Source organism: Labrus mixtus, chromosome 2 (genome assembly GCF_963584025.1).
Source record: "Labrus mixtus chromosome 2, fLabMix1.1, whole genome shotgun sequence".
In the NCBI taxonomy this organism is placed as follows: Eukaryota; Metazoa; Chordata; class Actinopteri; order Labriformes; family Labridae; genus Labrus; species Labrus mixtus.
Window position 1 is genome coordinate 9196435 of NC_083613.1, and position 26775 is coordinate 9223209.

The 26775-nt window shown below is 40.7% G+C and overlaps 2 protein-coding genes across 2 annotated transcripts in view; both read right to left on the reverse strand.

Annotated features, from left to right (window-relative positions):
* Positions 1-26732, reverse strand: part of gnav1 (guanine nucleotide binding protein (G protein) alpha v1) — a 30472-nt gene extending 3740 nt beyond the window's left edge. The window contains exons 1-8 of the mRNA XM_061050514.1: positions 26210-26732; positions 25836-25927; positions 15488-15580; positions 14731-14891; positions 12948-13076; positions 3879-4008; positions 3632-3703; positions 657-744 (exon numbers count right to left, since the gene is read on the reverse strand). Coding sequence (XP_060906497.1) covers positions 657-744; positions 3632-3703; positions 3879-4008; positions 12948-13076; positions 14731-14891; positions 15488-15580; positions 25836-25927; positions 26210-26336 — 892 coding nt within the window. The 5' untranslated portion in view covers positions 26337-26732. The remainder of the gene's footprint in view (positions 1-656; positions 745-3631; positions 3704-3878; positions 4009-12947; positions 13077-14730; positions 14892-15487; positions 15581-25835; positions 25928-26209) is intronic.
* Positions 26220-26775, reverse strand: part of aspscr1 (ASPSCR1 tether for SLC2A4, UBX domain containing) — a 103924-nt gene continuing 103368 nt past the window's right edge. The window contains exon 18 of the transcript XR_009674886.1: positions 26220-26237. The gene's annotated coding sequence lies outside the window, so the exon portion shown is untranslated. The remainder of the gene's footprint in view (positions 26238-26775) is intronic.

Here is a 26775-nt window from a genome sequence, read left to right on the forward strand (position 1 = left end):
TGTTAACGTTAGGTACTGTAATGAAGATGAAAAGGAGAGGAGTGATTAAGTTAATTATAGAGGCTGAAGGTAAGCAACTATTTGATTCACTTTAACATTTATAATACTCATAAAAGACACGAGACTGATATTAAAAGTAGCTGTTGGAGTCAGACGGGTCTGAAGCAGCGGGCCGTCCACACCAACGATCCAGAGGAATCGTACTAAGAGGCGATAATTCAACTACATGTTATATAGGTTGGTGGTGATGCTGCCCAATGTGACTGAATTATAATGAGCTAATACTCTGAACAGAAACATCTACGTATAGTTCAGCTAAACAGCGGTGAAAACGACCACCTCATTTCAAAGGACGCAAATAAATGAACAAGTCTTTGTTGTTTTAGACATTTGGTGGTAACGAGATTTGGACTTGAATTAATCCATAACACTACTTGATACTCAGGTTTATAGCTGAAAAAAGTGGTTTTGGGGTTTAGTTACCTTATTCTGTTGTAGGTAGAATTTATGAGCAAGCTGATGTGGATTGGATTTCACACCTTAAAAAGACTTTTACATTTTGTCTGACCATGACCACTGCAGCAGTTATTCATGATGTCTTGTGAGTCCACGTGGGCTGGGGACTCACACATACAGGACACATGACGCAGGCCTACCTTTAAACTGTGGCAGGTATAACCGCAGGTGTCGGCCGGAGTGTAGAATCTTGTCCTGAAAAAGGTCTATCTTGTTCATGAATAAGATCTGCAATAAAAAAACACACACACACACACACACACACACACACACACACACACACACACACACACACACACACACACACACACACACACACACACACACACACACACACACACACACACACACACACACACACACACACACACACACACACAATCAGCTGAGACATGAGAAAGCTCATCACAAGTCAAAGGCTTCCTCTCAAGCGGAAAAGAAAAAAATCAATCCCAAACATCTTGAGAAAAAGAAAACGTTGGTTAGATTTGGAGACTCCCATCTGAGGCGCAGCAATAACGTACCAAACGATGAAACCGATAAATCAGTTTCTAATAATAACGTGGCAGTTGTTGTCATTTTGCAAATGATTACATTAAATGTTCAAATCAATAGTTGCGGTGATGGTGATGGTGGATCAATGAGCTCCCTCCACACATCAGCGTGATTAATCACTAGTGAAGCAACAAGCTCAGATTCTACAAATCATGTTTCACTGCCTTCATGTTTTACACGTGCTTTTCACTTTGTAGTCAACCAATTAAAACTACACCAGGCTTGTTTGACCAAAAAAAAGCCCTGATAATAACAGTGATAATAAGAAGGGCGGGATGAGGTAGAGCAGATTTTCAATGAAGCAGATCCAGAGCAAAACCTAGGTGTGTAATTAGAGGTGGAGGTTACAAATCTCCCTCCCACGTTAAAAAGGTATCATTAAACATTTTTGTTTAATGAGCCTGTTGGCCATGTTAATGTGCGGGCCCACACACTATCCTGCGCATAAATGCGTCACACACAAAACATTAAATTGCCCATTGTGTCTAATGAAGCCTCGTACAAAAAGTTGTTACGGTTAAAAAGGGATTTTTTTTTACAAAAAGAGAAACATCGTTAAATACTGCAGCTTTTGTTTTTAAGGATTTTTGATATTTCCTTAGTAATACTGACCAAACACTAACCATAATTAATTATCTTTATGATCTCAGTCTATTAGGGTTGTCATGGTAATAGAATTCCACATTTCAATGCAAGACAAGAAATCTACAGACCTCCTGATCCCAGAAAGTTGAAAAAAAATAATCTTGTGCACACAATATAATAATCTCACTCCCACAAGTTATTTTCTTGTGCGCACAAGAAAAGTGCATTTTTTACATTTTGGGATTCAGGGGCTCTGTAGAAATCAGACGATATCAATACCTGTTTCAATACCACACAAGCATAAATAGAAGTCCTAGGCAATGAATATTGTCTTGTTTTTATTTCCCAAAAATCACAAGCAAACTTCTGCAGACTGACTAAATAGCACAAAAACATTGGACATGTTTCAGTACCAAACTGTTGCCAATATATTCCTGCTATCTAGTCTTCAGCTATTCCTTTTTAATTCTAACTCCACCTAGTTGAATCTAATTGAATTTAATTGAACCTTCGCTGCTCTCTCACTTTTTTACTCCGCAGGTTAAAAATATGAAAAGTATTCTTTTACATCTTTGATACTTTTAAAAACTATTGATCATAAAGTAACAATGATTGTATGTTGTTTTTTTTTTTTTAAGTATAAGGATTGAAGTTCTATTTCACAAAGGTTTTAGTTCGGTCAGAGATCTGAGTTTCTTTGTGTTCCTACAGGCTTGTTCAAAAAGTTAAAATCTGTGTTCAGGAGAGAGTGAACAGCAGTTGACACTCGACGTCATCGTGCAGTGACTTGTATTTTAAGGGTGCTTTAAATGCCGAGTTAAGTGGAATAAATTGAACAAGCTCGTTACACGCTTGTTATAATGGGATCATTTATCGGAAACGAGGATGGAAAAACACAGAGAGGGGAAAATGTCACCTCGCCAAAGCTCGCCCTAATTACAACTCGCTGTTTAATTACGAGTGACAGAGGACGCAGAGACAAAGGGCCGAGGCTGGGCCCCTGTTAGTGTGTGTGTGTGGAAACGGCATTCGTCAAACACATTAGTGTTATTCTCGTCTCATGGTGTCATAGAGAACAAAGAGAGCAACAAAGACATTTTGCTTGTGTCTCCTCATCTCATCGATGTGCTCTGTCTACACACTGAGCTGTGCTTCCCGCCCCCTTCAGCTGATCTTTGTTTTCTGACGGTGCAGATTGTTGCTGTCATACCTGTCAGAACTCAGAATGAGGGCTCTAGTAAAACATTCATAGAGCACGGTCTTAAATTCATGCTGCAAGTGCAATTATAGTATTCTAATCCCTCTGCAGGGTTCAAGAGCATACTCTCTGTGCAAAGTGAGGTAGAAGGTGGCAGGGTTAGATTAAGACTCTTAATTAGTCACAAGTGTGTTTGGGGTGTGACATGTAACAGACCAATCAGTGTTATCCACTATTACCCTAAACGAAAAGGCTTCCTGTATCTTGGACATTACATATTTTAAAAGCAGAACTTGTTTTTTTTAATAGACTGTGTTGAAGTTAGTGTACTTATATAAGGAGATGCAGGAAGCAAAATCCTTCAATCTCCCTTTCATCAGTCCCATAAAACGTGTCTGTTTCAAAGAATATGAGCTATAATATTTGAGCTAATTTTTTAACCCATAAGACACGGAGCAAAGAGGATGTGGGTACAAGATACGATCTGTGAAAAGAGCGCCCGCGAAGTCAACAGCACCTTTCTGAAAAGTTTAAAGATTTTCAATCTGAGCGCTCGGAGCGGCCGCACAAAAACGGCGGAGACACTGGGCGCATCCAGGCGGCTGTTTTCTGCTGCGAACGCTCTCGACACATTGAAAACAACTGAAAAAAGACGCAGGCGCTGAGAAAAAAGCACTAGTCGGACACGGGGCCTTAATGTTTTTGTTTGTGTTCTAGCATTTCTGCATCTGAGGGGGGTGGAAACAGGTGGAAACAGGAAATAGATGAAATTCTCACCATAGATGTGCTGCGGAAGAAAATGTTGTTGCAGATGGATGAGAAGAGTTTTAAACTCTCCTGAAGACGGTTCTGCAGAGAGAAGACAATAAAACCATCAGACAGCTCAAGAGGTGCTGAGGAGCACAGAGAGAGATGACACTTTTTATAAAACTGACTTTTATAAATGACATAATCTGATTAGGGAAGAATTCAGAATTTGTTGCTGTCGTGAATGATTGTAAGGTAGTGTGTGTGCTTCCTGTACCATGGAGGCGTCTTCCACCAGGGTCATGTCATAGCCACTGAGCGACACGACAAACAGCACCGCTCTAACGTCCTCAAAACAACCGATCCACTTCCTCCGCTCAGTTCTCTGGCCTCCAACATCGTACATCCTACGCAAAAGACAAAAAGAAGAAATTTGAGAACAAAAGGTAGAACGTAGATAAATTTAAAACATCATTAGGATAGTGAATTTCTCTTCATGATAAACTTGTTATTTAGTTTTCTTTGAGTCAATTTATCAGCTTGAAAAAAGCTGTAATCATTCACAACATGGACACAACATATTGTTACCTGAACAGCCGATACAGCAAATATTAAAACAAATAATACACTATAAACACAATCAGCAGACACAGAGCAACTACTGCACTGAATGAGAGAATTAAAGCATCCAGAGAGGGCTGAGTCTTCCTGAAGTTAAGATGGGGAGCGGTTCAAACCTCTGTTGGCTAATAGTTCCAACACTTTAAGAATAATGTTTTGAACACAAGATTGCAAAGAACCTGTGGATTTCATTGTCTGCAGTTCGTAATATCATTAAAGGACTGAGATCATCTGAAGTAATCTCTGTATGTAGAGGACGAGGCCAAAAAACAATATCTGATGACCTAGCTTCGTATTGTTTTTTCTTACTCCTTTATTCATCCTAACATACCGTGTGAGATCCTGCATAAATATCCAGCATCAACCTGAGCCAGAGAGATGTCAGATCACATGAAAACACCTATGTGGGTGTGTAGGGCCTTGAAATGTTTCTTTTTCTTTACAGGTAAAAATGGCCAAGAACACATAAAAGTAGCAGAGATGGCCTCATCTGTATATTACACTGCTGAAAACAGGTAAGAATACAAAATTGCTGGATTTGTATTATGGGTGCTGGCTTTAGGCATGCTTTTATAGCACAGAACTATTTTTACTGTTAATAATGACATTTTCCTTTCTTGCAACAATGTGCTTATATGTCATTCTGTAGAAATATTTATAAAACCATGTTGATCAAGCACACAAAGGTGTGAGACGTTAAATAACCAAAGAAATCAAATATCAAGTGAATCACAGAAGCTCAAATGAAAAGAGAAAACTAAAGGCATATTAAAAAAAAAACAAGCTGCAGATGTGTGGAGACATAACAGAGATCCAGACTCAATGGGGACCCAGGGTGCTCCTGGTTTAGCCCGCTAACAAACTCCAATCTGGGACTTTTAAGAAAGTAAAAGTGTGACCACACTCACACAAACACACACCTGCGTACAAAAGCAGCAAGTCTCACACCTCAGAGAACACAATACTGCTCAGTTTTTGTTAGGGTTAGAAATAGGTTTACATACAGTGTGTGTGTGTGTGTGTGTGTGTGTGTGTGTTAGTATAGTGTGTGAAATGAAATCTCATTGTGACTGACGTGTCCTTTATCTGGATTCAATCTCTCGTAGAGAGGTGTACAGCTGTGCGTTGTGTGTTCATGACCTTGCATACTGATGGTTCAGCATACTGTAGCATTGAGGGGTGACTCTCTGATCAATGACAGATTGTATTAGCTCTAGATAAGGTCACTTATTCCTAAAATATGGGATTTACACTCACACACACACGAGCTGGTCACACGTCTCAGCAGACCAGACAAAGCCTTTTTCAATTGTCCCTGAGACAATCACAACATTTTCTTCGAGACAATCACAACACAGCAGCAGAAAAAGCGTAAAGGTCAATGTTCATGGAAAGGATGAGAGTGAAAAACACAACACAGCATAAGAGCAGAGAAACAGAGAAATCATCAGTTCGCTCATTTTAAAAACCAGATGTGTCATCTCCCACCTTCCATTTGAGCAGCCATCGAGTTAATGCAGCTCTTTATTGAAGAAAAACAAACGTGGAAAAACACACACAGAGGAAAACAAACAGCAGAGACGGAATAAGGAAAAGATGAGATGCGATTTCCGATGGAAATTTTTCTGTGGAAATTGAAGCTCAGTGAAGCTGATGCTTCATTACACAAACCTACTCACAAGCACACGTGTAGCTTCTCTAATAACAGTCTGATCAGTAATAAGTGTACTGCCTGCTTTGCGAGTGACCACAGTCCCCTCCTGCTGGTTCTGCAGTGTGAGCTTTCATATCAGATTCAGTCAAGTCCTGGGTCCAGCTTTCAATGAGCCAGAGGGGAGACGAAAGTTCAAAACGGAGAAAAACAGAGAAACTGACAAAACGTTTTGTTTATTCAGAAAGAAAAACAGACACAGGTGTTTACTTTAGTCACAAGACTTGGATCGGAGTAAAACTCAAGTGTCAAATGTCAGAACAGAGACCCCACAAAGCTCAACAGGACTGGCACTGAATAGATGTGCTCAGGGGCGCCGTAAAGGGGATAAACATTAGGACGATTCTAATGGCCAGTCTTTTTTAACTGGGGTGGCCACCACTTGATTCTTTATGGGCACAGTCACAATTTTAAATACTTAGAAAATGACATGCAAACGCTTGTACGCTTGAAAACTCAAAGTATTTCCATTATCCTGTAAAAACAGCTAGAAAAGTTGATTTGTACTTAAGTCCTGCCTCTGATCGGGGGTGGCACCGAGGTGGCCAATCGGATTTCAAGGGGGCCCATGCCACCCCTGACCACCCCTCTGGATACACCCCAGCAGCAGCTGCAGACCTGCCTGTCGGCAGCAGTCGCCTCGTCGCTATATTGCAGCTCGTAGAGATAGTCACGAACATCCGATTCGAGCACAAGATCTTCAAAATCTCCTTCATCCATAACAGTTTGAAGTTGAAACATACTTTTATCATACTTTCGTTCTTCTCAACTTTCTCCACAGAGCCTGTTAGCATAGCGTCCAAGCAAAATGGCGGACGTTGAGTTTCGATTCTGGGAATGAGGTCCCACCCACTGATCTGTGATAGGTCTGTAGCTTCAGTGGGTCATTACTAGTGGTTAACACGCGTGCCCCATGTATAGAGGCTTTGTGGGCGGCCTGGGTTCAGGTCTGACATGTGGCTACTTTTCATCATGTCACTCCCCACTCTCTCTCCCCCAATTTCTGACTCTATCCACGGTCCTATCTCTAAAGAAAGGCACAAAAAGACCCAAAAACAAACCTTTAAAAAAACTGAGGCTGATGAAAGGGTTAATAGTTCTGGTATAATATCATAAAAATGGTGTAAGCACTTAGGTCAAAGTTTAAGCTTTGCAATCCATTTCGTGGGGTCCATGAATTTCTGCAAAAACAAACAATATGGTGTGGTTTGATAGGCTCGTATCTCTGGAGCCACACTGCTGGCTGATCTTAAAAAAGAACTTGAATTGGGCAGTCAGCCACTCTTATAAATATACATACATCACTAGAAATAAAAAGTCAAACGATCTGACTTCAACTGTTTCTGGGCGGATCCAAAGGCTATGAGTTTAAGGGAACATCAATCAATCTTTATTTGTAAAGCGCCAATTCATGACTAATTTTATCTCGATACACTTTACAGAAAGCAAGTAAAAGACCTTACTCATTGTCGACTACATGAGTTTTAAAGCTCCAGGAAAAGCCAGAGAGTAGACATCGGGTTCTGTTTTAGTGTCTAACTGTTACTCTAATATGAACAGTGTCAATTTGATAGGAGAATGGAAGCTATGCATAAATATTTGGGGAGGAATCCTGTAAATATTTTGCTATTTTAGGAATTTGTTTGCATCAAACCGGATAGAAATTCCTGATTAAAATTAGATGTTTGTCTTTGGTTTGAGCACATGATGACTAAAAACTTAGGACGTTGACTTTATTTGGAGAACACAATGACATCATTAGGGCCCGAAGCACTGACAAGTGCGTAGGACCCTCTTGAAACCCTAGGAATTATTATTTTTCTTCTTCCTCCACTTTAAACGCGATTTTGAGGGCCTGAACGTGCGCGAAAACTCACCAAACCTTCCACGGTCATCGCGAAAAATTCAATATTTTGGTGGTTTCGTAAAATAATTTTGCAAAATGGCTCAGTGGCGCCCCCTTGAAATTTTCAAAATGGCCTCCCCATAGAGGATTTTTTCACGTACACTCACGAAAATTGGTACGCATATTAAGCTTCTCGGGACGGACTAAAAATCCTCTTGTTATACATGATACAGGACCCGCCCTGAACACATCCATGATTGACATGTTTTGCTTAGTCACAGCGCCACCTGTTGACAACAGGAAGTTACTGCTTCTCAGTTAGCATTAGCCATTGCTACAAGGTAGCTCATTTCCCGCTCAGAATTGGTGGGGACCATGCAAACACCTTGGCCATACAACACTTTCAAGCTCAAACACCTACGTCCAACGCTCTCACCATACGGATGCATCATTCGCCGTCAAACAGGAAGTGGTTGTAACTGTCATATACTTTGTCTGATCTGCCTCAAATTACACATGTATAATCAGGGTTGGCCTCTGAACACACTGACATGACAATAGTCAACTTTAACCATAGCGCCTCCTACTGCAAGGAATAAGTACTACACAATACTCAACTTGCTCCATATTTCAGAGCTATCATGACAGTGCCAGCCTGAACTGCTCTACGTCAAAATTTTCTGTGATCTTCATTACGCTGCCTATTTCAGCATACCATAGTACAACTTTTACACAAATCGGACTGCACGGCCTGCTGCTTAGCCACGTTATGCTGCTGCTGCACTCCCGCGGTCGCAACACACCCCGACATGCACAGGGGTGCGAGGGCCCTTCATCACCGCTTGCAGTTTTAATTGTATTTAGTTATCCGTTCTCTAATGTTGTTTTGTTTCTGACACCGAGCTTTGTCTACAGTCTATGGCCCATCAATTGATTTTTGTTGAAATAAAAAGTTATGAAGCTTATTGCACTCAATGCAGAGAGCAAATGTAAAAAAAAAAGTTTCAGTTTCCATCACACACTTGGACCTGCCCAGCATACAAAAACTTGGACTTTATCCACCGTGTTATAATTGTAATTATCAGAGCACTTAATGTTAACGATGCAGAAAAAGACCCAGATCCTTATTAGAAATAGGGGCCAAGGGTCAATCAGGACATCTGTATGCTAACTAGACTGTCTGGCTGTAAAGTTCTCAGACTTCATGCTTATCCACACGCAAACACACACACACACACACATATTTCTTTTTATTTAGTCCCCACCTCCAATGGATCAATCTATGAATTAATAGTTCATCCTGTATTTGTGTCTCTTGTCGTAGAGACAGCTGATCAGGGCAGTTATAGCCAAACTGTGATCATAGTTTTAATTCTAATTAAGATATACAAGATAAATAAATACAATATTCATCAATGTTCAAAGGGCTTCAATCTCTACTTAAAGGTTGATTGTTAGATAGAACCAGTGTGGACCATATTAATATAAACAGCTAAGAATAATGAATTTCCCTCTGGGATTAATAAAGTATTTCTGATTCTGATTCTGAAGACAAGATGATTTCAATACAACACTATAGTGGGAATTTAAGGATTATGTCAGGGAATCATAAAAAACAGTCTTGAAATCATTCTTGATATCAAGAAACCTTCCTGGTGTTTTCAGATCTTGAGATTGTCACAGCAGCTTAAAGCGGGCTCGTCCTGAGGAGCTGTTCTGGTTCATAACCTCTGATCTCTAAACACCTTAATGATGTCATATTTATCATCGAGATGATCACATTATGATGTCTGCATTGATGAGAAAGCATTGATGTGGTCTTTGTAGTCCATCATTTGATTGTAGTTTTTACACAGCAGGCCCTAGTGACATCTGTAACATCTCACCAGTGCTAAAGCAGAAGGATTCCCTTTTTCCCATCACACCTTTCCTTGATCCTGTCACGTTTTTCATTGTGTTCAAGGAAAAGAGGACAGGAAGAGTTACAGGGACATATTTTGGACTTTTTAAACAGATCCCGACATTTAAAGCCATGAACGTTTTCTTTCAGTACTTTTGTTGAATTGGAAACATTCACTTCCTGCATGAATACTGAAAAGGTTGGAATCATAAAAAGAACTGCAGAGTTCAACATGAAATGATTTGTAAACAATAAAAACAGGAGTGCCGGGCTCAGGTGCTGGCTCAGATGAGAAAGCTCAAGTATGAACCAACCGTTCAGACAGTTTGGAATTGTGTTAGCTACAAGTGCAGCCTCAATATTTACAAAATGAGACCAAGTCAGAGCAGAAATCTCCATCGCCGTATTAACTCTGCAATCGCTGCTGCTTTCCAAAACCATCCACCAACATCAATCACCAAATCATATTATCAGTGAAACATTGTATTCTAAGTATAAAAACATTGTTATTGTGCTACCTGCATCTCTCCTTCAAGTGCAGGATTTTGTTAATTTATTATTGATATCTGAATGAAAACACTCACGCTATCTGCTAGCTTTCTCCAAAACTCCATTCAATCCCTTTAATATCCTTTTTGTTTCCAAGTTTGAAGTAATGACATCAACTTATGCTAAGCTCTTCATCAAACCCGAGGGCTTCAGATCATCTCAAATTCAAGACGTGAATCTACAAATACGAACAATCTCAGTCTCAAGGTGCCCCGTGTCAATAATCCAAACCTAATTATGATCAAGAATTCCTGCAGATAAAAGAAAGGTTGTGTGTGAGCAGGAGGTTGAGCTCCATCCAGCAGCACCACCTGGGACTATGCCCCCCCCCCCCCACATATTAGATTTGACACTGTCACCATGGTGACGTCACCATCATAATGTCTTAAAGGGGGGGAAATAAACTGCACACACGCACAAACAAATTATCAAAAACAACGAGCAATGACTCAAGGGTGACGCAGCATTTATCTGCACAGGACCACACATATATGGTTATAATGAATGTTTGTTTACTGCTGATACTTTGACTCCTGTGACATACTTCAAACCTAATGTGTGTACGCTGTGTGACGCAGAAACACTCACAAGTCTCTGGCATCTGGAGACTTAAAAGAAGCATTTAGATGTGCCACCAATACCCCAGACTGAAGTCTTCTACTGACAAAGTGACTCGCTCTACAATGTTTATATGCTAAACAGGGACCTTATGAGAAAGTGAGCTAATGTGTTTTATGGTTATGATTCCATGTGAGATGTGATGTGGAGCATGGAGGAAGGACAGGTTGTTTTGATTGTGGCTCTGCAGGTACACATTATTAAGAAAAAGGAAGCAAGGAATTAGATCTCCTTCATATGATAGATACACTGCAGGCAGACACTACGAGAGGATGTGTGTACAGTTCTGCCCTGGTTAACCCTGCACTGCACATTATCTTTCAATTAAAGCCAAACAGTGGAAAATCACCCACAATCCTTCATGCATTATGAGCCAACACTCAAACACACCTTCTTGTTCACACTTCTACAGACCACAAATGTTGTTTCACTTTAAAACAAATATCTCAACGAAGAGAGCAGGCAAAAAAAAAAACTTCATCAGGTTTTCTTACTCTCATAAAACAAATTGTTTCTACACAACTTCAATCCAAATGCACTCAGCACTCAAACTATAACAGAACAACATAATGAAGCGTCTTTCTAACTGCACCCTCAGCTTCTTTCAGTGTTATTGGACCGCCCATCATCTACTGGGGTTGTAAAAATCAAAGGAAATTGATACCCGTTACGATACCAGGGTAACAAAATTAGAAAACCAAGCCAACAATGTTTGCTAATTTCTTATTTTAATTTACCAAAAATGGCAGGCAAACTCCTGCACGCTGACAATTACAGAATACATTGGGAACATGTCTGTGCTGAAGTGTACTTATTTGTGAAATATATCTCAGTGTCATCTCCTTGTAAAAGACAACAAAACATTTGCATCTTCACGAGAAGCCAAATAGACTGGAGAAATGTCAGTATCAGAGTATTTGCCGACCTGTGAATTTGAATAGAGCATTACTGCTTCATCATTCACACAAAGCAACGTTTTGTTAAAAATATGACTCAAGATCATCAAGATGAAGATCTTTGATACACCCAATCATTAAAAAGAGAACATATCCTTTTAAAAACACCTGGTATTGATAAGGTATTGAAAAAGTATCTGAGATTTTGTCAACCTAACCACCTACAGAGTCAACTTATTCAGAAAGTCTTTCAGCTATTTCATTCATCTGAACTGTAAACTTCTCGCTTCAAGCACACGTCCACATTCTGCAGAAATGTTCCCCATCTCAGCCGTATTTCTGTAATGTGTGATGTTACACACAATTTTAAAAGTCATGCATTTGAAAAGCTACACACTGCTATACAGGAAGCACACCAGAGCAGTTGAGGGTTCGGTGCCTTATTCATGGGCACCTCGGCAGTGCTCAGGAAATGCCCTGGCACCTCTCCAACTTCCATATTATGGTCCACACCGGGACTTGAACCGGCAACCCTCCGGTTCCCAACCCAAGTCCCATACGGACTGAACTACTGCCGCCCCTACATGTCAAAATAAAGTTCTTACTTACCATTACTTACCATGTGTACTCACACACATTCACAATATTATATTATTAGCTTTCTAGTGTTGTCTTTGATGTTTGTTTGTTTTGCATCAGTCATTTTGCAGAGAAATCAAGTTCATCAACATCTTTCAGTCTGTCACTAACATGAGCAGCTTCAGGAAATGAGTTCAGCCATCGGAGAAGGATACAGAAGTTAGTATGATGTGACAGCGGCTCATTGATCAGAGACAAATATGCTGATCTGACATCAGCCTCCAGCGCTCATATACCTGCCCTCTGCTGCCCCACTGATAAGACCCAGCAGTCTGTGTGTGTGTGTGTGTGTGTGTGTGTGTGCGCGCAGTCAGTAGATGAGTGTACAGCCAACAGATAGGTGCCATATTGACTTATTGAATGAAGATGCAAATCTCCATCTCACATCTCAGGCCTATCACATGGCTGTGGACAGAGATAAGAGTGTTACAGCTGCAGAAGTGAACTAAGTTGGTGCGACGGTCGAGTGCCGACCTGACAGCAGCCGCTCGGAGTGAGTCAGCGATCATAAACATCCTCATTCTGCTGTATGAAGTCTTCATAGAAGTCATTTGAAAAGTGACTACCTGAAAATGAGGTGGTTGACTTTGAACTGGGTCTCGATCACGCCCGTCGTCCTCAGTCGTACACGCAGAACATCCGTCTCCGTGGGAACGTACTCTGTAGACGTGATGCGGATCATGTTCTCAAAGAAACTACGAAATGAGGAAGAGGAGGGGGAGGGGGAATGACACAGAAGAGACCAAAAAGGGGAAAGGCAGAGGAGAAAGAAAAAGAAACAGAAAATAAATATTAACAAGCTGCAGACAAACTTGAGATCAAAAGAGAATAAAATCTGTTTCCAGTTGCAGGTGTGAAGATTTGTACAATATGTGTGTGTGTCGAGGTCGTGTCGTCTGCCAGGCAGCAGGGTGTGCAGCGATAAGCCTCGAGCCCCAGGAGGCACAGCAGTTCATCATCATGAATTATAATTATATTAATATTCTCTCTGTGGTTTACCGTAATAACACTCTGAGGCTAAGCTTTCAAACACAGATTAGCTATTAACACGACTACAGTGATCAACTGTATCATGAGTGTGTACACAGTGAGATGTGAAGTCTTTCTGAACACACACACACACACACACACACACACACACACACACAAAGTAACAGAGTAGGCTCTAGCTACCCATACCAACTGTGACATTTTCTCCCAGTCATCCTGAATCAGTTTCTTGGACAGCGAGAAACATCCCGCTGCTGAAAAACACACAGCCCGCCTGTCTGCCTGCCCACTGGAAAGACCAAATGTTTGGATTTTCTCTTTCTCTCTCTTTGAGGATATTCTCAGTTTAGTTTTAGTTAAAAAAAAATGTTTTACTTTGTTTTACCAACAAGTCCTACATAGGTTTAAAATCTCTCTTTAAAGTAGAGACCTGGCCAAGATAGAAGCCAAACAAAAGTCACAACACATTAAAAACCAACTGAAATGACACTATATAGGAAAGTCACACAAGTTTAAAACAAAGGCACTTTCTTAATAATTCTCTTACAAAGATATCAGTGTCTAAATGTATCCATGTTTAAAGACAGTTTCCCCAGATCTGTCAAACTTCTGGGTACAGTGAAGAGCAGCCAATGAGAAGATCACAACTGGTATCCAGTAGAGCTGAAATAGAGTTTAAAGAGTAACGCTGTGTGTGTGTGTGTGTGTGTGTGTGTGTGTGTGTGTGTGTGTGTGTGTGTGTGTGTGTGTGTGTGTGTGTGTGTGTGTGTCCAGGCAGAGGATAGGTGAGGGTGATGTGCACTCGTTCTCAGTGGGAACCAGGGAGCCTGTCGGTGTAGATAACCCAGAGTCGAGGCCTCTCATCATGGCAGACGATGAGGACGGACGGCCTCCCGGTGGGTTCAGCTCTGCTTCACTTCTGCATCTCACACGCCATCTCTTCTGCACTTGTTTCTCATTTTCACTCTCACTTTTTTTTTTTTATTTGATCCCTGCATCCTGTTTGTCCTTTATTGAAATACATACATTTTCAACCTTCTCTGTGATCACATCTACTGAGTTCAGATCTTTTAAAATGCATTCACATTGCTTTTTTTATAAACACACAGCCAAAGCAAGTGCAAAACAAATATGTGTATGTATAATTTGAGTTATATATGGATGTATTTTATTGGCCGTAGAGCTACATGAAATTACACTCTAATTGGGTTTGTCTCCTTCGCTCTTGTCCTCCCTCTCTCCAGACTTTAATTCCCAGTGACAGCGAGCACACGGCCTGGCATCAGACAGGCCGGATAATTAGACCCCTGCATCTCCTGAGCACAGCACACACTGAGTGTTTGCTGGAAGAATACTTACTACAGAGCAGAGTCATTGAGCTCGTACTCGTATCCCCTGGATGCTGCGGCTCTCACCCCCTGGTCGGCCCACAGGCAGGAGAGGGCGTGGCCGAGGAAAGGAAACAGTACCTGATCTTCGTCAAAACATCGCCCACACGAGAGGACAGAATGAGCGTGGATCTGCGAGAAGAGACAGATATATGGATGGATGAGCGTGTGGTCAGGGAGGATCAGAGGCCAGATGGAAAAGTTCAGGAGTCTGTCCCCACTCTAAAGATTTGATTGGTAATCAAAACAGATGAACAAATGAATGGATGTGCACACAAATACACACACTAGTGACATTTAATAGAGGAAATGTTTGGGTCATCATCTCCCAGCAGGATGTGCTGAGTGGGTGGAGAGAGTATGAGCTCTAATAACTTTGACAACAAAGTTAAAATCAAATTGAAGTCCACAATCAAATCCCCACCCATTGTCTAACTTTTTTTTTTCTCACGCAAACAAACTGCTGCTGCTGTGTTTGTGTTGCTGGATGAAGCAGCTGTAGCAGTGCTGCTCTCTGGTGGAGATCTGGGTGAAGTGCAGGAAAACTGGCAGCATGAAGTAGAGGAAAAACAAAGGCGAAAGAACAAGATGGAAAAGAAAGAGAAACGTCGGAACATTTGGAGCAATAGAGTAGTTGTAGAAAGATAGATGATGATAAAAAAATGAAAGTAAAGCACAAGTTTCCAGACATAGAGATGCACTGATGCAGACACATCAGGATGCACTACCTTATTTCTGCTGTTAGCCAGGTTGATCCTGAGGACGCCCATGCCATGGAGGACGAACTTCATGGAGGTCAGGAGGTTATCCAGCACTGCAGGCTGCCAAACACAAACAACACAAAGATCAAAGGTGATGTTCATGAAAAACCATGACAATAAGACAAAATCAAAATCCAGACAAAAGCCTGGTTTATGGTAAGTACACAAAAAAACAATAAACTGTAGTGTTATATTTTATCTGGATTAACTAAACACTGTCCACTACTGATCAAGACTTTCTTTTATACTTTCTTATGACTGCAACAGGTTAACATGTGATTTATAAAACTTAGGCTTATGCATTAAATTGGGTTATGAGATGGTCACGCTGAACCAAAAACAGTAAAGTTACGAGAGGTTATAAACTGAGGAAATCAGCTGAAGTAAACGAAATGTCTTGTGGAGTAAAGGCCGTCTGCAGTGTAGAGTCATCAGTCTCTGAGAGTTCATCATCTCCTCTCTCATTCATACAATACTATGTTTCTAAAACAATCCCATTTCTGTTATATACAATATATACAAATACAATGTGATGATTTGCAAATCATTAAAACACCCCCAATTTTAACTGAAAGTACCACAAAGACAACATAACAAATGTTGAAACTGAGAAATTTCATTGCCTTTAAAAAATAAATATATATGTATATAGGAACTGAGGAGACAAATATTTGAATTGCCTGGTCTGAGTGCCAAAAGATCACAGCCATCCACAAATGTTCTGCCTTGTCCCCGACCCCTGCATACAGAGATTCCTTCAGATACTCTCAATCTATTAATGATATTATGTGTATAGATTAGAACAGTGGTTCTCAACTTGTGGGTCGGGACCCAAGAGTGGGTCACGGAGAAGATTCCAGTGGCCCCCCGAATGTGTGCCTTGCAAAAAGATTGTGTCAAAAAGTCTGTGAGGCGCTTTTGAAACGTGTCTCTTTGTTGTGGCCGATGTTTTGCACCGTCCGAGGTGCAACTGTTCATCACACAACTGTTCATTAAATGACTCTGATTGGTTGAGAAATATCAGGAATTTGGGTCACGATTTCTCGTAAAGGAGTTGCTGGTTGGTCCTGAGGATAGACCAGTTGAGAAGAACTGGTGTTGAAGATTAAAACCCCAAATTCTTTATAATTTTGTGTTGAGAAAACTTTTTTCTTGAACTGTTGTTCTATTTGCCCGCACGGTGGTGACCACTCCCCATCTTTACTTGAGAAAGACTCTGAGACCCTCAAACAGTTAACTTTCTGAACTGGGAAATCTTCCATCAGGTGTTTTTTCACCCTTTTCACCTGAACTCATCAGTTTTTTGTAAAGACTGTCCCAACATGTTGCTGGCATCAAATTATAAATGGGCATATCATTTTCCAAAAGCATTTACATTTCTGTTTCAACATTTGATATGTGCTCTTTGTGCTATTTTAATTTTAAAATGGGATTATGGAAAATGGGATATATATAACTTTTTTTTACAAATCATCAAATTATGTTTCCATTTCTATCTATTTCTCCCAAATACATATATCAGTATCGGCCCCAATAATCACATATCGGCCGGGCCCTACTTTCCATCAAATCACTGAATATGTTTTTAAAAAGGCTGGCCTTGAAAACAGCACAGAGATTTAATTACTTTTCATCCTCTTTTATGGTGTTCTTGAAATTGCTGTTTATATAAGTGAGCTGTATTTTGCATGTTTGCATCTATCACACCCAATGGGCCAGCTATCAAGCAGAATGTGAGAGGGAAAAGCACTGTAAACTCAAATCAATTAAAGCCATAACTCTCTTTCAGTGCTCAGGAGCTTTAAGACTTTAGTGACTCCTGCAGAGAGTTGGGAAATGTCAGTGTGTAAGTGTGTGTCAGCGTGTGTGTCTATTATACACTTTGTCTTTCTCTGCCAGCCAAAGATAAGCTTCACATTCCATCACAATTCCATCACAGTCTGGTTCCCTCTTCTCTCCGTGTGCATGTGTGTGTTTCAGAGTCCAGATTGAGATGTGTTGCTCTCGCAGTGAAATGTGTGAGGTGAGATAACTCTGTGAGGTGACGGGACTTCATCTCATGATGAGAGCTTGGCTGAGTGCTGCTGACACCACAGCACCAGGGACAAATTAGTCTCTTTGAGGAGCACCTTTGCTGACAGAGCTGCATTGATTTGTGCCACCAATAAGCTGCTTTGTGCGTTTGTCTCCCTTTGCTCAATCATCACCGTCATCTTCTCAGATATGCAATTTCGATCCCAACAACACAAGTTACAAAATCATCACACGTTCTTTAAGATCCACAACAATTGTATAGGACGGCACAGAGAGTTCACACCTTTTTTTTTTTTTTTTACTATGCATAAGTCTCCGAAATCTGCTTTATTCAGAAAATACCAAACTGTGTTTAAAGGTTATTAGACATTGTCAACCAATTCTACTACCAACCACTGCCTGCTTAGCTGTGTCCTAGTGCTAGGGCTGGGTATTTTCCACAACCCCCACGATATGATATATCACGATACAGAGGCCACGACACGATACATATCGTTCTACATTGATTTGGGATAATGACCATGTCCTGCACAGAATTCTTTCCAACAGCTGTTCTTTCTTGTTGAGAATAACAGCAGAGGCATATTAAGGATCCTACAATTTAAAACACTTCAACTCAGGTCCTCAGAGGTCCTAGAAATAATTTACATTCAAATATTTTAATCCCAGAGTCATGGCTATGGTGTTATTGTGAACTGCACCATAGGTCAATTGACTTGTAAAACTGTCTTCACAGCTTTGCAGGGATATCGATTCTGTAACATCTGCATCCATACATGTATTTGCAAGGAGCACATGATATTGCCATATTGATTTTATGAGCACAGCCCTACCTCCTGCTACGTGTGACTGAACAGTGCTGAAAGTGTTGTAAACTTTACGGTGGGCAGTGTTTTTAAATTGTACTGTCTCTCTTTGTATTTCCGTCTGTAACTTTGTGCTTTTGCTGCTGCCTGTCTTGGCCAGGTCTCCCTTGAAAAAGAGGTTTTTAATCTGAATGGGACCAACCTGGTTAAATAAAGGGTTAAATAAAAAAATAAAAAAAATAGTTGAAAAAAAAAGTTTTTATTTCAGAAAACACAGACACTGATACTGACATAACTATGATGGGCTCATATCAGCCATTAATATCGCAGAACAATGTCTCAGTCAGGCTTCATGGTAAAGTTCTGTTAATGCTCATACTATCACTCAAAATCAGGCTTCTGATATATTTAAGAACCTAAACATATCTGGCTCCATCAGTGTTTGAGAAGAAGTCCACGTCAGACTCTACTATTGTAGTTCTCTTGAGAAATGAGAAACACAAGTTGGATTTAACAAGCGTGTAGCTACATGCTAATGTCAACATGCTAACAGGATCATGAGACTACAGATGTAAATGAACTTATACCTAACTCTGGTACAGCTAATAGGCTGTACACAGTCCCTATCAAAATAAACAAATAAATGAATCATGAAGGCAGGTTTAATGTAAAGTAAGTCAACCATTTTATATTAATGTTAATAAGCCAACATCGGCTTATTAGTAGTAAATATAGATGAGAGCTTTAACTGTTATTAAGATGGTAATAGATGGTGACATAAACCAAAGACCATTTGTAACATTTAAAATGTTCCACCTGATGTTAACATGTTGATCAACAACCTTCTACTTTACATACTTCAGTTTTCAAGCGTTAATTTGTCTACAACATTTAAATGGCCATCCATCATTTGATTGTAGAGAAATGAACTGAAATGCAATCTCATGTTGACCAGCTGTGGACTCACGCGCAAAACTTTGACAGTAAGATTTTCATTTTCACTGTTAATGCATATTTAGTTCAATATATCGGTTATCTGTGTCATGAAGTAATATGAATTGTATCAGCCCTGAAAAACAAATATCGGTCGACCCCTATACCTTACATAGCAGCTTCTGCCTTCTGTTTTCTTTTTACCCTCCTCTTTGTCTTCAGTTAATTGGTTCACTCTTCTTCCTTCCTTCCTTCCTTCTTCTCCCTCCACTGTTGTCCTCCTTAACACTTGTTTTTAAGTTCCTCCCTCTCTGACTCAAAGCTGACTTTATAGTGTTGACAGAAAAGTGGATGGCCCAGAGGAAGATGCATGGATAAACCTCCCACATCAGAATCAGGAAAAACTACTGACATTTTTGGAAGGAGCGGCATGTGTGAATGCAAACTGCCAAATGTTTCGCTGCGACTTCATCCGGAGTTTCTCCTGCCAGACCCCGAGTAGAATTTACACAAGAAGTCAGTGAGCTGATGTGAGAACGCAGCAGGACATAATCAGGAAAACTCCAAGAGGGAGGGGGGAGTGATGTTTAGGGATGGGTAATAGTTGATGATATTTTATGAGTAACATGTCAGCACATGCGCACGTGTTAAAATAGACTCTAATAGTTCATCTTAGTTAGTGTTGTCTCAGTGAATATACTAAGTAAAAACATAATAAACGGTACACAAAAGGTGTAACTTCTCCTGCTACGGCTTCCTCGTAATTCAACATTCACAGCGAGTCGGATTACGACAACAAAACTGCTTTACGGCAGCTACGGTGATTCTCAAGGGACACATTATTTCAAAAGGCGAGAGCAAATGACAAAAACAAAACAATGGGGCGTTAAACGTACATATCATAGAAATACTTGTTGGACTTTTAAACACATTAACCACATGGCCTTAAAGCACAAGGAGAAACCAGCGGAGACAGACAACAGGCCACCTCACTTCACATCATTTGCTGACCATGTTAGCACTCATCAGTGTGATGATACCAGAGCAAAGAAGATTAGCCTTATGTCCAGACAAGCTTATAATGAAATAACAAAAATGGTCAGGGTGACTGGAGATATGCTCACATTAGGTTTTGTGAGAGGAAAAGGCATCCGCGAACTGATGGCATTTGTCAAGCCTCCATCATGGTTAACGACAGCTATGAGTTTTTGTTACTGGAGACTCAAGGACAGCTCTAACCACAGAGTCATCCGTTACCATCACTGCTCGTTTCATTCAGAACTGAGATTTAAAGACCGATGTTCTACAGACACAAAGTACTGATGAGCGACACACAGCATTAAAATAGCCAAGTTTCAGGAGATTTATGAGTATTTGGATTACTATAAATTCCCATCCCTGCTATAGTGATGTTTATACCCTGTGATTGTTGCACGTCCATAGAGTGTGTTTCTGGATGGATGCAGAATATAGTGTAACATTTTTAAGCAGCTGACTTTAAGCTGAGACATTTTAAACCCAAGAGATCCAGAATGACCTTTTTCATTATTTTAAATGAACAATGTTGTCTACACACACACACACCCTGAGGCCACAGGTGTGTCATTGTATGGTAATCTGAATCTACCATCAGCTATACGTCACCTACTGGGAAAAGTATAGAGTAAAAAGACACCGTGGTTTGGCTGTGTGTGTGTGTGTGTGTGTGTGTGTGTGTGTGTGTGTGTGTGTGTGTGTGTGTGTGTGTGTGTGTGTGTGTGTGTGTTATTTTCAAAGGAAGTCCAACAGACAGAACCTTCTCCTTTCCCTTTGTTTTTCAGGATACACACTCACAGCAGTGTGGGAACTCTCTGCATTAGTGGAGATAACACAAACTACATTACAACATTGTTCCCTCTTGATCTCTCCGGATACACTGCACTGTGTGTCCACCATGGATCATCTCTGTGAACAAAGAAACAAACAGCCAAGAACAGTTGTCTTGCCTCTGAGCATTACAAAAACAAAACAAGAAAGAGGAATGTGGCTGAACCAGCGAGGGCTTTTTCATTTAATCATTAACCTCAGACTGCTCTGCTAACACTGAATATCCAAGAAGAACGTGTGTAGATTTAAGCGCCATCGATTTCACAAACCAAAGCCTGACTGCCATACCAGGTGAGAAAGCTCCAAGATTCATGAAATGAACTGGAACAGTATGACAAATACTCACAGAAAAATCTGAAACAACAAAGATCCAGTTCATCAGAGTTATCCCCACCAAAATGTGCACACACACTAACACACACACACAACCACAGCATTAGTTTTGTTGACACAGAGTTGTGTGCTTTGGAAGAGAATGAAGGGGGAAAATCTCAGTCCATCAGACTGTTCACAGCAAAAACAACACCTCGACCTCAGCCTGCAGATAATGAAGGGATGAGACAAAGAGGAGCCCCTTCCCTAACTCTCCTCCTCTTATTCCTCTCAAACAGGCCGTCCTGTCATGATCCTAGGCCAACACAAAAGAGATGGAGAGATTTTCTCACTCTGCCTTCAGGGGGAATTTGGAAGAAAGTAGAGCTTTGAGCGGGGGATAACTTGTCCTGTGGCAGACAGGATCGAGATGTTTAAAACAGCACTTGTGGGGGCACACACACACACACACACACACACACACACACACACACACACACACACACACACACACACACACACACACACACACACACACACACACACACACACACACACACACACACACACACACACACACACACACACACACACACACACACACACACACACACACACACACACACACACACACACACACACACACACACACACACACACACACACACACACACACACACACACACACACACACACACACACACACACACACACACACACACACACACACACACACACACACACACACACACACACAGTATTGAATGAGCTCATGTGGAGGGTGTGACTGTGTTTGCTGTTGGGATGGTCAGGGAAGGGAAGGGTTGTGGGTTAGTGTCATTTTCCCTTCCAAATAAGGGCGTCACCTGAGAACAAACACCCAGCTAACTGACAAGGGAGACAACAAAGAGATTTGACGACTGGCGTTACGCTGATTGGAAATGCATGTGTGCACATGTAAAATATCTTTGTGTATTGATTATGTAGTTAGAGAAATGCAACTTTAGGCAGTTCTGAAATCTGTTGCAGATAGATTTAGCAGGAAAGAGCAGGTTCTGATTCTGGAGGGACATCAGTATTTATTTTTTACCTTATTATAATACAACCCCATTAACTAAAAAGTTGGGAAGCTGCATGAAATGTAAATAGAAAGAGAATGTGATGATTTGACACCCCGTATTCAATTGAAAATAGCAAATTAAAATATATCAAATGTTGAAAGTGATACATTTCAAGTTTTGGGAAAATCAGAGCGGGATCTTCTGGCACAACTTCACAAGGTGCATGAAGAGTGAACGGCTTGAAGTGGTCAAAAAGCTCCAACAACACGTGTACTATGAAGATCAACTTTATTAACTAATTTGACCGACGCGTTTCGGCTTGTGGCCTTCATCAGGGTGATCCGGTCATTTGTTAATAAAGTGGATCTTCATACTACAAGTGTTGTTGGAGCTTTTTGACCATGTTTTTGAAAAATGACATGTCCATTGTGAATTACATGCCAACAACTCGTTTCCAAAAATGTGGGACAGTGGCGACAAAGACTGGAAAAGTTGTGAAATGCTTTAATAAAAAACACCTGATGGAACATGTCACAGTTAAAAAGGTTATCTTTCGACTGGTTAGTCACATAATTTGGAGTAGAAGTGCATCGCAGGGAGGCCTCTGAAGAAAGACAAGGCACGTTTGTTTCTATAGCACATTTCAGAAACAAAGAAATTCAAAGTGCCTTCTGAGGTTCAACACTCTGTGAGAGACAGTGCTGTCTAATAGTGTAACACTTGAAGAATAATGTTTTGAACATTAAATTGCATAGAGTCCGTCATGTTGTCAATCAAATGTGGGGTTTAAATGATTTGAAAATTACATTTTCACAGCGGCATGACTTTTTTGGAGTTGGGGTTGAACTTTTTCGGTTAGTGATTTTATTTAAGTGTTGACTGAAACATTTTGTGTTACTTGTTGTCATTTTGAAGTTTTGTCTGGACAGTGCAATGATCTGAAAGTGTTATAACTCAACCCTATGGCTAGATTTAAAAAAAAATGTTTGGCATTGTTAGCAAACAGTTCTATGAATTGTCTTCATTACGTTGTTTTATGACCAGAAACCTGCTAAATGAATGTCACTACCAAGCAGCAACATCTTGTGTGAAAATGAAGCCATTATTTTACTAAATGAGACTGTAGACAAGTTATGACTGAAAACGATTCCTTTAGGGCGTGCAGACCTGCTTGTCAGTGTGGTTTGGCCTTTTAATGTTTTTTTTTTCTCAACAAGGGGAGGTGATTGGAGCTTCTCATCGTGGTGTTGATTAAATGCTTCATGTTGGTCGTGCTGTTTGTGTAGTTCCGTCTTTTTACACTATTTGCACTCAGTGTTTGTCTTGTCTGTTATCTTCTCACCTTTTTCATTTTCCGTCTTGGGGAAGCCAAAATGCTTCCACACCTCCGATTTAAAATACGGTGGTGCGTCCTCAATTTGAAAATCTCACTCTGCAGCTGCTAACGCTCACCATATTATTGTGATTCATTTTTCAGAGTACCGATGTGAACCTTGACACCTTTGAATCAATTTATCATGCTTTTACAATTAATCTTTACATTCCTAATCAAATGTGACACATGGCTGAAAACAATCTGAAACAGTCAACATGTGTACAGTACTTAGATGAGGAAATAACAGATTATCATTTATTGATATTAAATCTGAGGCTATCCTCATATGCTACCTGCCAGCTCTTGATACACAATTCATTCAGGACCAATAAAGTGTTGTGGTATTTCATAACCAGCCTTGCTAAAACATTTGTGTAACATAAGTGTAAAAAGTTCCTGCTCAGTAAGTGTCAATATCAGACAGTATGGTGTTGACAGGACAGTGAAGTCGAGATCAGTGTCGATACAACACCAGAATTTTAAACTTAGATACGACGAGACGAGTAAAAATCAAACAATATCGACAGATGTTACAATACCACAGGAACATAATGAGAAGTCTAGCCAACCTTATATTGTGCAAGTTCTTGTTTTTTATTCTTAAAAATTGTAGACAAACTCCTGCACAATGTCTAAAATGCACAAATACGGCATCGGCATTGTTTGGGTGCCGAAAGGTTGTGATGTTGAAAAGAAAAAAAGACTGAAGCTCCGTAGTTTAATCGATCTTTAAAATAATGGAGATCGTTTCAAAACACGTGGCATTAAAAAATATTGAAGTATCTGAAATGTTGACAGCCTTAGTGCAGACAAGGTATTAGAGAAGCAGAAGACGGACAGAGGAGAGCACAGAGGGAACAGGATGCGTCTTTAATATGTAAGAATGCATTGAAACACTGCAGCTGCTCAAACAAACAGCTGGGACCTTCATAAGTCATATCTGTGTGAAAGAGCAACATCTCGGCCAGTGGGCAAAGCTTTAGTCTTTTTTTCCCCATGTGATGTAGATCCTATCAGCAAGGTAAACACATGAACAGCAAACCTTTAATTCAAGCATTTTGGTACATTGGCACAAGTCTGATTAATAAAATAAAGACAGTGTGAATTTGTTAAGGTGGAATAAATCTGGGACTCTTCATAAAGTTTGCTGAATTCCACTCACAGGGTTGTTATTCTGCAGCAGGTAGCTGAACCATGATGAAGGCAGAGAAAGGCCTTTTCTGTCGTCACATGCTCATTTATGAGAAACTGAAAGAAGAGGCAGGGGAAGAAGACGAGGACAATATACAGAATAGCAAAAGAGGAAAGGTCAGAAAGTAAAAAAATATGAGATAAGAAGGAGGGATGTGGAAGAAAGACTGTCAGGAAAAACATGTGCGTGGTTTGTGTTGAACCATTCTGTTTCACCCCCCACCCCATCTAAACCCTGCATACAACAGAGGAATTTGGCGTTGCTCTCTCTCTCTCTCTCATTCTCAAACACACACACACACACACACAGCGAGGAGGGAATGTGAGCCAAACCACTGAATACCATCATTGGATCTGACCCTGGATATCATAAGAAATCTCAGTCTCCCAAAGGCATCGCCTCAACTTCCATCTCATCTCTATCGCCTCGTCCACATTTTCACCGTCATCCAACTTTCATTTGAGCCTTTTTGACCTCTTTACAATTCAATCAATGAGGGGCAATTAGATAAAGACCCACTGATCATTTTAAATCATTGGTTCGTTCTGTTCGACTTCCTTTGATTATGACAAAGAATGATAATATCTTTCCTTGTGAACAAACATTACGCCAAGACCACTGTATGCTAATAGACTGTTATCTGATAAGGGTCACTGTTAGCCCAAGTGTGTGTGTGTGTGTGTGTGTGTGTGTGTGTGTGTGTGTGTGTGTGTGTGTGTGTGTGTGTGTTTCCAACCTTGAAGCTGGTGAGCTCCTGCTTGGTGAATCCATTGCTGTGGATGATCTTCATCTGTTTGACCAATGTGCTTTTACCGCTCTCTGCTGCACCTACAGCAGGTACACAGTGGTTAAAGAGGTTCAATAAATACAAATTAATAAAGTATATCAGAATAAAACAATACATCTTTTCATAGTCGGGTTTGATTATTGAATCATTGAAGCTGTCTCAACCAATAGGCAGCAGTACTGATGATACACTTTGCATCCAGTGGACCTTCATGTCTTCACTAAATGAGGGACACATCCGGTTAAGGATAACTCATAATCGGTGTGATAGCCTACATGAGCACACAGCCAGGTAAGGTGAGTTCATTTAATGTGGAGTCTCACCTAGCAGCAGTATTTTGACCACATTCATCTCCTTCTTAGCGGACTCGTACAGCTCCCTGTCTATCTTGGCGCTGTGGATCCTCGCCTTCTTCTCCTCCGTGACTTCGGTACCGAGACACAGTCCCATCCTGAGCGCTCATCTCCTCCCCGGCCCCGGCCTGAGAGGTGAGCTAAAGCAGGGAGTCAGGACCGGGATCAGCCCAGTTTGTTTGTATAAGCTGCATGCTCCGAGCTCTGCTGCAAAACTACAGCGACCACAAAAGTGAACTCTCTAGGAAAAAAAAGAAGAGGCCATATCCAAAACATCCTCCGAACTTAAGCCGTCCGCACCAAACAAAACTCACACATCGCCCACAGAGTTTCTCTTCCTTGTCATTGGCAGATTTTTAATGGGTGGTAACTTTTCAGCGACTGATGAAAACACCACGGTGTTATGTCACTGTGCGCCACGGCGGTTTGAAACTGCTCTGCCGCCTTGGCAGAGTCCCCAGATACTCCTGAAAGGTGCCTGCCTCCTCCCACAGAAGCCTGCTGCCCAGATGGAAAAGTTTTGGACTTCCCTGGGA